Consider the following 11,443-nt stretch of genomic DNA (forward strand, 5'->3'; position numbering starts at 1 on the left):
AGCATGAACCACAGAAGTTATTTAGGAAATGTTGGAGGCAAAATAGCTGGGGAAGACTCATTGTGGGGGAAGAAATTCACTGGATAACTCAAATGATACACTACCTGACCCTTTGACAACTTCTGCTTCATACAGTCCCCAAGCATGAATAGACACTTGGGCTCCCAGGTAGGTAGAGTGAAAATGCCTCTTGGAAAGTTCTCATGAGCAGCTGGATGGGATGCTGGTCAGACACTACATATAATAAAAGCAGCAGAGCTTTTGAACCTGTTACAGAAGCTGGACGTACCTCCTCTTTCTTAGTACTCTGAATTGCCTTTTGTATTTAGCTTTCCGTCTGTAAGGACTGGGGGCATCCTTCTCTCTGCATACTTATTGTAGGGTAGATTGCAGGTACACATCAGTGACCTCTGATTATCAACCCAAATTCCTGTCTACCTAGTGTCACCTGTTTGCACCCAGGGGTTTATTAACATGTTTAGATTATGTTCTAACCGCTCTGGTTATAATACTGGACATATTAATATTGAATATAATATTGTTATGATATTGTCATAATTATCTTGACTAATGTTTGAGACTTGCTACTCTAACAGAGTTTATGAAACTTAAGTTTGATCAAATAGGGAGGAAAAACATTGAAAACGGGAAGAGGGAAAAGTCTAACATAAAACCAAGAAGAAAATAATTGAAAATATGTGCACGACTGAGGTGTACAAGACAAGTACTAACAAGTGAGGGAGTTGAAGGAGAACAAGTCAAGAGGATGAGGAAAAATCACTTTGTGAATTTGATGTGAATAGGTGTTATTTTGCGGCCTTTCAGTTTGGACGGGATGCTTACAACTACAGCTTATAGCCTGCAAGTGGCTTTTATATGTTAGAAAGTTTAAAGTCAGCAAAGCAAAACAAACAAACCAACCAAACAGATGAACAACCTGAGGTTTTCAAAGAGCTTTTCCTGGAAATGCGTCTTGAGATTGAGGACTTCTGTGGGTTCTTTGATACGTAATATCAACTCAGTACTTACTGTAACTTGGGAACAGGAAGCAGAATTAAGCAAAGGAGGTTGGTTTGATTCAGTTTGCTTTTTCCCCTTGAAGCTGGCCACCTACTTTATAACAGCATTTATGGGAATTTGATATTTGTTACGCTCTTGTTCTTCTTTTGTTCTACAAGTTTCTTGGCGGTCAAAACATTATTTTGCACAAGATGGAAGTAAAAATAGAAAAAATATGATGCTGATGTAGCCATTTCTTTTTGGAGCTGGTTTCTTTCTGAAAGAAGATTAAAAACTAGAACAAATCATAGAATGTAGCTATAAAATAAAACAGAAGGTATTGTGGATTTATACTTCTGGATCTTCAAATTAAAATAAATACCGCCATTATAATTGTTTCATTTGAGCTGCTAAGTGGTGATCGAAGTCTTACTCTTTCTTTCTGTCCTCTGCCCTTGATACTCTGTACTGAAGTAGAGAAAACAGTGCTGTTGTACCTTATCCAACTTTTTATGAATGTCTGCTGTCACCATTGTATCGATGCTTAATAAATAAGAACTCATTTTCATTTTGCCAAAAGAAAACAGTTCAGCAACAATCAAACATTTATTTCGTGGCCAGCCTTCTCTGGCCTTGCCTGATCTTCTCCTCTGAGATGCTGCTATATCTTTGATAAGGTTAAACTCTTAGGTCTTGCAAGATTCTGCCTTTTGAGATCTCAAAGGCAATCATTGTAATTATATTACTGTCTGTCTGGCTTTCACTCTAGAAATAAATCACTCATGAGATGAATGCTGTTATATAAGCTCAACTTCAGAGTTAAGTTTAAGAGAATTAAGACTTCAATTTTCGTTGCATGATATCCACTTCAGCCAAAAGAATGTGCTGGAAATGGAACCATTAGCTTCCAAGTAGGAAGCTTGTATTTAAACTGTCACAAAATACAGAGCGTGAGAAAATAGACATGTAAATCTGACAGAATTAAGAAAGAAAAACCCTAGTTAGTGAACAGTTAATTAACACAATACAACCTCTTTGGTGAAATGTGGACAGATACAGCACAGGATTAATTCACGTTATACCAGGTAGGCACAGCCCATATATTCCTGTAAACCCGAAAATAACTCTACATCAGAGTGATCTTTTTTTTTCACAAAGAAATAGAAGCTCTGTGTGGGTTCTACCAGGAACTCCACTGTCAAATGCTTTTAAATGCAGCAGACCTCTTGGTTTGCTCTTTTCTCCTTCACTGGTGTCGCTGATGTTATAAGGTGGGCCACAGACTGTGGCTCTCCTGAAAAATAAAAGTCAGATCCATTCTATACTACTGCTATAGTTAAGACCAGGATTGATTTTTTTTTCTATCCAACTGCTTTAGTTTAGTTTAGTTTAGTCTACTAGTCTATTATTGCTGCTGCTTCTCCCTCCTAATAAATAACCAGAATAAATCTATGCCAGTTATCACAGCTAATTGCATTTGCTTCTTAACTAAACAGGGTGGACTACAGCATAAGATCTAAATTATAAATGTCTATTTATTAACACCTTGCAATTTTTGCATGAAGGAACGTAGATAAATTCCAAATACTAGGTGCAAATTCAACTTACTAAGGTATAATGGAATGTGAGAGAGAAATGCTTTTGCCTTCTTTTGCAAGCGAAGAAATAATATATAATTGCATACCTTAGTAACAGGGTATGCTTTGACAATGAAGAGATTTTTGGCAACTGAATAAAGTGACAGTGACAAATAGACTCAACTGCTCAGGCTAAAATAAATGTCTGGACTTCCATACGTCTGCACCTCACTGCAGGATCACGTACTTGTTACCAGCCACTTTTTGTTCCCCCACTTATTTTAATCCTCTTGGTTACTGACTGTGGTACTGATTGGAGGTGTTTATAGGCTGGGATAGATATACTACACTGTTTCTAACAGATTCTTTATTCCTTGCTGAGAATGTCTGATGTGTCAGGTTTGTTATGTATGATCTATGTGAGTAATACCTGCCTTATCAGAAGTGTGATAGCTCATGCTATTGGCTGCCTGAAAAAAAATGCAAGCACACAAAAACACGCAAGGGAAGTTATACCCTAGTGTTTTGCTTTACTTGAGCTGGAACATCGGATTTTGATGTCTTTGTAGGTCAGCTGATGATAATGTCTATGACTGGTGGACTTTGGCAAAGAGAGGAAGGAAAGTCAAACCAAAGAGAAAGAGGCTTTTCCAAATACCTTATCACGAAAATGTGGTTTTGTTTCCTAAACTGAAAGAAGAATGGAAGGAAAGAGTGACAAATACAGCTTTCAAATTCAGGTCTTTGTAGCATACATTTCAAAACTGTAAAAGAAGATTTCACATCATTTATACAGAAAACTCCTACTTTTTGCATACAGTTAAAAAGACTCTTCATGGATATCCTGCCTTTGCAGGACAACTGTCAGAACTACGGTTTAGGTAATATTGTCTAATTTAAATGAATTTCTTAGGCTTTTTTTCATAATTGGAAATGGTCAGCATTGACATTCCAGTTGAAACAATTTTCTTTCAGAAGACATGTGGAGGTTTCTTCAGTCTTTTGGGGGAGAGGGGAGGTCTGGGGTTTCAGTTTTATTTTGGTTTTTTTTACAGTTGAACTTAATCCGCTAGAGTATTACTAATTTGCTCCCATAAAATGGTACTTTAGAAACCTTTAATGTGTTTTTTATAAGATTCAAAAAATCAGGTTATTTTCTAACAGCAACTGCAAGCTCACTTGCTTTGAAGTGTTATTAATACCTGAACTGTTTATCATTGATACAGTGATTTTTCTATGGGTCTAGTTCTGGATCATTAAAGTTGTGAAAAGCTTTGCTGGTAACTCCAGTGAGCATCAGAAAATCCATGCTACTTCATACTTACAGTATTTGTCTCATTTGTAACAAGACAGTATAGGATCAAAACATATTTGATTCGTATTCTATAAATTTTAAAGCTCTCAGCTTCTTACTGTGTTTCCACCTCCCACAGCATTTGAAGTCTTTACAGCTTGTGCTAATCTGGATTTGTAAAGTAATTATTAAAAGACTTTGATATTTATAAAAACACAAGAAAACAACCCCATCCCCAAACCCCAAAACTTACAGTTTCTGTGTTCTACATTTAGAAGTTGAAATATTCAGCAGCCTAGCATATGCGGAGAAATAAGGGATATGTATTTTTTAAATATTTATCACTCTGCAAGGAGAATATATGCCTTGGGAAAAGGGAGATTTACTTATGCTTTAAAATGTAGTTATTCCTGTCACTTTCATCCAGCAGAAGTTTATTTTCCTTCAGACAGTATTAGCATTCAAGCAGTTGCATGGTCTGTTGGATGAGGGAACTGCTGTACAAGAAAGCTAAAAAATAAAGTAGTACTTTGATTTATTTTGCTGATGTTTCAGTCTAGTTCATAAAGCACAGCAGATTTCGAGACTAACTGCAGCTTTCTTGAGTAACACAGAAAATGAAGGAATTGCTGTCTTGACTTTGAGGAGCTAAGTATGCAAGAAACTTCAGGGCTCAACTCACACCAAAATATAACTTTTTTTAATAAACAGACATTGCAGCGGGGAAATAAGTGATAAAATAACATTTGGAGTATCTCAGAATGTTAAGATGAACTGTTAACTTCCTTTGACTTTTTTTCTTTCCTCTCTATAGGCTGGTAGAAGCGGAAAGACAGTTGCAGAATTGGAAAAAACAATTGGTTTGATGAAAAAGGTTGTAGAGAGAGTCCAAAGAGAAAATGAGGATCTGAAAAAAACTCCAGCTGTGGTTTCTAATGAGAAATTACTTGGTCTTGAACAGGAAAATGAGAAGCTAAAGGTACCGATATCTTTCCAGCAACTATATTCAGATAGCCGGTTAGCGTGCAAGTTAGTAGGAAAATGAAACGGCAAGCCTGTTATTGGTATCGACTGGCAGAAAAGTGGTTTAAGAATACCAAATATGAAGGCTGTAGAATAGAAAAGCAGAACTTCATTGTACTGCATGTTTTATGTAATGGCACTCTGTGCCTTAAGGATATATTTAAATACATGATTAAATGTTATGTTCATTGTGCTAGGTAGCTGTCACTATGCCATGCTTTAAAAATGGAGATCTGATATTTTCTACTAAGCAATGCATATGTATTTTAAGAAACTGTTTGATATTTAGTCTGAAATGGAAAAGATGAAACTTCAGGTGGGGGACCAGCTGAGTATGCGTCATGACTCTAAAACCAAAGGAATGGAAAAAGTCATTACTGAAAACGAGAGGCTGCGTAAAGAACTGAAAAAGGTATGGTCATTGTAATGCATCCCTTGATTTCCATTAGTTACTGGTCGTGGTAAGTGTATTTATATATATTTTTAATGGTTGATATGGATTGGACACTTTTTCTAAGAACTGCTATTGCTATGATAGAATTTTGAATTATACGTGGAGGGGAGACATCCAGGGAGCAGCCAAAGACAGAATTTGGAAGTTATAGCAGTAGTGATCTTGTAGGTAGTTTTCCTCTAAATCAGCACTGACCCTATCCCACCCTCACTTCAGATAATCCTGAGCTTCGTTAGGTTAAGTATTCCGTAAACTTTTGTTTTTATTGAACAATAGGAAGCTGACAATGGAGAGAAGCTACGAATAGCAAAGAATAACTTGGAGGTATTAAATGAGAAGTTAACAGGGCAGCTGGAGGAAACCATTAAGAGGCTAAATCTGGCTGAGAGCCAAATTGATGGAGCTGACAGCAAAACCTGGAAGCCCATTGTAACAAGGTAGGAATTGAGAATGAAGTAAGGAAGATAATTTCTCTTTAAATATTAGCAAACAAATTAGGCTTGAATTTTCATAATTTCTTTCTTCTTTTGAAGATAGTTTAGTATCATCAGTATTTTATTTTCTGATTATATATCAATATGTAGAATCAGTATAAAGGTCCAGCAGAGATCTGGTGTCCTTAAATACTGGCCTGTCAGCTGCTTCTACAGAGTAGCCAGTGACTTATCTCCCTTCTTCAGATTAGCTGTAGGCTTGTGGATAGTTTTGGTAAAGGAAGTATTTTGTGTTCCTTGCTGGTTAAATGTATTGTATTTGTGCTTTGTGGAATGTCAGCGTTTTTGCTGAGCTTAGAAATTTTCCAGTACCTTACCGCATGGATCATAATCTAAAACAAAAACTGTAAGTCAGGAACCTGCTTTTCCCAGCTTGGCTGGATTTGAATCTAGGTTTTAACCATGTCAATGTGCAGAGGTTGTGTTAGGAAACACACTGGATTTCTATATTCCTTGGGGCATATAGTCATAGCTGATGCTCCCTGGTGTGTGTGTTCTGAAGGCTAATTGCAGTCAGCCAGCTGGTTCTGTTATCTGTAGAAGAAGGGAGAAAAACTGACAGACTGGCACTGGATTGTCTTTTTCAATATATTATTTGAAGCGTGTAAACCACCATTTCCAGATTTTTAGATAAAACTCAGACTTTGAGATCAGAACCAAAAATCATGTTCTGTTTGGTAGTAAATGTCTGTAACTCTTTACCAGTAAGTTATCTGCACATTACCTATCAGTTGTTTTAAAGTAATGATTTTGGCAGTCACCCCCAGACCATTCCTGTTAACACCCCTTTCAGTCATGAGCTGCAAAGAAAGATGCTAGTTACATGTCACGCTAGAGTGATATAAAGACTGACAGAAGATACATTCACATGAAATACACGTGTGTGGATTCATCAAAGTAGAAGAGGAATGAGAATTTTACTCCTCTTGAGGCAAGAATTTTTAACTGGATATTATCTCATTTACTGATGTAACTCAGAAAAGGACACGAAAACGAAACAATGCATGTGCCATTAAAATAAATAAATAGCCTGTGTCCTGCCTAAGGATGGAAGGGAGCAAATCCGGGGAAGAAGTACTTAGTCATGGATGATCTCAGGATGACATTAAGATGACATGTTGCAAAAAGTACTATTTAATAGTTGTAAACAGAAGTGGAAGATATCTACAAAACCAGAACCTCTGACAGCCACATTATTAGGGCAGAAAATCAGCTGGACAGGAGAAGCCTGTCTGATTTCATCCTAGGTCGCAACAGTGTTGAACAATCTTTCTGCTGATGCCCAGCCTTGTACTCCCACAAGATCCCTTTCAGATTTAGTGTGTCTCTGCCATACTGCTGAGCCATTTTACTTCACTGAGACTTCAGAAAGCTGTCCTTTTTTTTTTCTTCCTTCCTAACCTTCCCCCTAACCATGTAGTGAGGTAAAATGTCCCTACGCAAGGTCAGTGACAGCCATATTTAGCATACGGAAGGAAAGCAAAACCGGCTGCCAGCCACTGGAGGAGGAAGACAGGAACATGCAGTGAAGATGGTAGGCCCTTAGTAACTAGTGTGTCAGCTCAGTGGTTTGAACATAGTTTTTCTTCTAGCTCTCCACCTGTTCAAAAACATTTCTACTTAGTTCTGTTAAGCTGACATAGATACACAGTTGTAGACAGGTAGGTAGGTATAAAATATATGGTTATGCTTAATTGTGCTTGTCTATTTCAAGTGGTGTGAATAAACTTTTATTTGCGTTTACTTTAAGATGATTTTAAAGTAAGTGACTGAGGTTAAGACATTACTAACCTAAAGGAGCTCACCAGGTCACTTCAACATGCAGTCCACCCCACCAGCAAATCTTCCAAAGTATGGATGTCATAGTAGAAGGTGTCTGAAGGGCAGACAGGGGGATCATCCAAGTGATCCTTTGGAAGGCTCTTCAGCTGGTAGCAAGACGTAGATCACAGTGGTATCTGAAAGCCCGCTTCAGACAGGAGATTGGACCTTGTGATCTCCAGAGGTACCTTCCAGCCAACATTTCAATGATTCTACAAAAAACCTTTTTGTAGCCTTCTATGGCTCAAATCGAAACGGAATCCTCTTCCAACTACTGTTACTCCAGGGTAAACAGAAGTTCTTGCAGAATGTTTTTGTCTTTGGAAACTTCATCTTCTGTATCTATATTAGCCCTTTCTCAGTACATTAATTTATTTCAATCAATCAAAGATATGACACTGAAGTAAGACCCAACCCATGTGCATGCTGTATCAATAACAGATGTGCATGTTTTTAGCAGGAGGTAGTTTAGGGTTCACGTGTAATAGAGTAAAAAGATCTCAGTCCCCCTTTAATAAAGTACAGACACTAAGTAAGATCCACAAAGGTGTAACGCTTGCAAAAGCCTTTACTCTAAGATTAAAAATGCATTTTTCTTTCAGCTCACTTATTTTTAAGACCAATGCCCCAAACGTAGAGTGTATTTTATGGCATTTAATCTCCCACAGATATTTTAGTCTCTATTTCTACAAAAGTATTAGCTTCTGCTCTTATCTTTCTCTAAATAAAAATACTACCAGGATGCACAAAACGAAGATAAAGGAAATGGAAATGCATATTGCTAAAAAAACCCAAAGCATTACTGACCTTAAACGGCTGCTGCAGGAAGCAACAGAACGTGAACAGAATGCTGATAAAAACTTACAAGATCTAAAAGAACAAGTGAGTAAAATTTAGCCAGATGACTCTGAGAATAAATTCCTTAATATTTATTAATATTTATTTCTTTCTAATATCTATATGGGCAGAGTTTGGTTTGTTATTTTTCTCTGATCCATGCTTTTATGGTTTTTTTCAGCCCTGGTTGCTGTACCTGTACATTTACATGTTTTAGCCATTAATGAGGTTTACTACAGATTATCAACATATACTTCTGACTTGCAGTCTTAGGGGAATTTTTTTTTTCTGTAGTATTCTTCCATGTGTTTGTTGTTGGTTTGTTTTTTTTTTTTTTAATGATAGCTTTCATTGATCACATGTAGGTACAGATGCTTCAAATAAAATCTTTCTAGCTTGTTCCACTGCAGGAGTGAGTTTGCTGGAGGAACTTACCTCTTCCAGGTCTTTTTTGGGGGACTGATTAACTCTGCCACCATAAAGGGTATGGATCTTCATGCCTATTACCAATATGGCCTCTGAATATGCAGTCCCTAATAAGTCATACAAACATTATTTCACACATGGAAGAGTTGATAAATTTTAAACTCCGGCACCTTTGAAAAGATGTATCAAATATTGGCTTTTAAGTACTTTGCAGATGCAGCCCTAGGACTACCCACCTAGGTTAGCTTCCATCCTCTCATTTATTAATACGTGCAGGGTTTTGCTCCCCAGGCATCTTGTACTGGCCATTCTTGTTGTACTGAATCAAACACACAACTTCCACTATAGGAAGTCATATATTTCCTGTAGGCAACGAAAGCATTCAATAAATAGAACTTGGAATTGAGTGCTATAAAAAAAAAAAATTTTGTTAATTTGTGTTTGGTTTTCCTTTTCTAAAGTCAGATTATTAACAGGAAGTGTACAACAGCAGCAAAATTAACACAGAGAGAAAATTATTTCATTATGTGATGCTACTGTGGAGCAACACACTTCCCAGTTTGTTTTGTGTCTCAAATACTGATGAAGAGATGTGTCAAGGGTAGCTACATTAAAAAGAAACAAGAGATTGATGGTTGTTAAAAAAAAATAAACACAACCAAACAAATCCTTATCATTTTAGTTAATAATAGAACGAACGGCTATCACTGACCATAGCCTTAGGAGAGTTCATAAATTGTCACTTCATTCAAATATATAGTCTTGTATTTTTTGCTCGTATAGCCTCTGATTTTTTGCTCCTGCATCCTCTACTGAAAAGCACTTGAAGAGGCTACACCCCTCTGTAGGTAATTAGCTTTGTGAAAACTGTCAGTAGATGAACACTCTGATGATCTAGTACCTGGTTATGTCCTTAGTATTATTTTCATTCATTTTTCTAATTCGGTATCAAAGAGAACTCCATCTGAACTGTATTACCTCTGGATACTGTTTCAAGAGTAAAACTTTCTTAATTTTTCTTTTAAGATTGAGCTTCTCAAACAGTTTCCTGAAGGTACAAGGACAGAGCAAAGCCTTTTCAGGGAGCTTCAGCTTTTAAGGTAATGTACTCTTTAAATACCTAAATAAATAATTCAGCCAATATACATGAGAATAATCAGGAAACGGCCACCGCGATTTTTACTTATATATTTTATATTCTAAAATAGTTTAACAGTTTTTAAAAATTATTCTAAAAATGTTTTATATTCCAGATTAACTAATAACCGATTAGAGAAAGACAAAGCAGAACTAGCTCAGCAGGTGGAAGATTATAAGCACCACATGCACACATGTACAAGCGAAGTTTCTGCAGCTGGTAATCGTTTTCAATACTAAAATGATGATCCTCCTGTATTTGGGGCCTTAAGTAAAAATAGGTTAAAATGTATGTGCAAAATGGTAATAAACCTACAGAATTATGTGAATTATGTTAATTACAGAGTAGCGTAAACTGGAGCAAATTAAGGTCCTGGATTTTGGAGTTACTTTCACAAGGGGTTTATAGAGAAGTGTTAACTAATTGCGGAGATTTTTAAGATCTTACGAACAAGAGCTCGTAATATTTGTCAGATTTCCCTTTCCAAGAGGATGTATAGTTCATCGCTTTGCTTTATAAACCTCAAAAGACTTCTTGTGTCAGTCATTCACTGAAATCCTCCTGCTTATTACCCCTTCTGCCTTGGGTTGGAAGCTGCCATAGAATTCTATTCATCTCTTCCCAGATACCAGCTCTGCAAATAGTTTAAGACTCCCAAGGGAAAAGCAGAGCACTATAGAGCAGCACGTTGCCGTATGACTGGGAAAAGAAAAACTAACCCTTTCTGAAATTATGATTATAGTTAACAAGATCCTTACACTACGTTATTGCCAAATTTCCTGCATTTAACTCAGAGAAACTGAATGCAGGACTGGCAATGGGAGCACTGCATTCAGTTACAGGAGCCAGACACACCCACTTAATTTGTGTAAGAACTAAAGCCCAAGTGACTTGAATTTTTGGTGGTTGTTGATCCCCATTGGGTTTACACACTGTTACAAATTGTTCAGCTTTCAGGGGATGCAGAATTACTGTGACAAGATAACTCGTATCATTGTTTTTCATTACCTTAAATTTTGTAACAAATTACCATGACTTTTGCAGGACAGAATGAAATTTTACAGAAGGATAAAAGTGACAGGTTAATGGAAGCAGCTGACCTCCAGACACAGTTGAAAGCCTCTGAGCTGGAGAAACAGCAATTAAGGGTGAGTTGCAAAGATCATCCTGGGCAAGACAATGAGACAGTGGTTATCTAGGAGGAGTTGGTTAATATCTAAACTAATATCTAGTGTCTCTAGAGAACATGCTTATTATTATCTCATCATTTACCACTTAAGTTGTTGACATGTATTTCCCAAGTTCCGGATAAAGGTAGTGTATTCCTTCATTCTTTTTAACAGGAAGAAACAAAAGCACTGAGAAGAGAACTAGAAAACT

General features: G+C 36.9%; 1 protein-coding gene across 1 annotated transcript; it reads left to right on the forward strand.

Moving 5' to 3' along the window:
- Positions 1-4,316: 4,316 nt before the first annotated feature.
- On the forward strand, positions 4,317-11,294 carry LOC133264710 (centrosomal protein of 290 kDa-like). The gene is made up of 7 exons (XM_061444552.1): positions 4,317-4,849; positions 5,183-5,305; positions 5,624-5,784; positions 8,403-8,544; positions 9,952-10,025; positions 10,179-10,282; positions 11,108-11,294. Exons 1-7 carry the CDS (start codon positions 4,736-4,738, stop codon positions 11,260-11,262), a joined length of 873 nt encoding a protein of 290 aa, XP_061300536.1. The 5' UTR covers positions 4,317-4,735; the 3' UTR covers positions 11,263-11,294.
- Positions 11,295-11,443: the final 149 nt, after the last annotated feature.

This window comes from Pezoporus flaviventris, unplaced genomic scaffold (assembly GCF_033815535.1).
Source record: "Pezoporus flaviventris isolate CSIRO_AGI_PZ_B2104156 unplaced genomic scaffold, CSIRO_AGI_Pfla_v1 ptg000988l, whole genome shotgun sequence".
In the NCBI taxonomy this organism is placed as follows: Eukaryota; Metazoa; Chordata; class Aves; order Psittaciformes; family Psittacidae; genus Pezoporus; species Pezoporus flaviventris.

Bases quoted from the DNA above. Each gene is read 5' to 3' on its own strand.
- LOC133264710 (XM_061444552.1), top strand. From the start codon at position 4,736: ATGAAAAAGGTTGTAGAGAGAGTCCAAAGAGAAAATGAGGATCTGAAA. The intron at 4,850-5,182 runs GTACCGATATCT...TTTGATATTTAG, and splicing joins AGGAAAATGAGAAGCTAAAG to TCTGAAATGGAAAAGATGAA. The intron at 8,545-9,951 runs GTGAGTAAAATT...TTTTCTTTTAAG, and splicing joins TACAAGATCTAAAAGAACAA to ATTGAGCTTCTCAAACAGTT.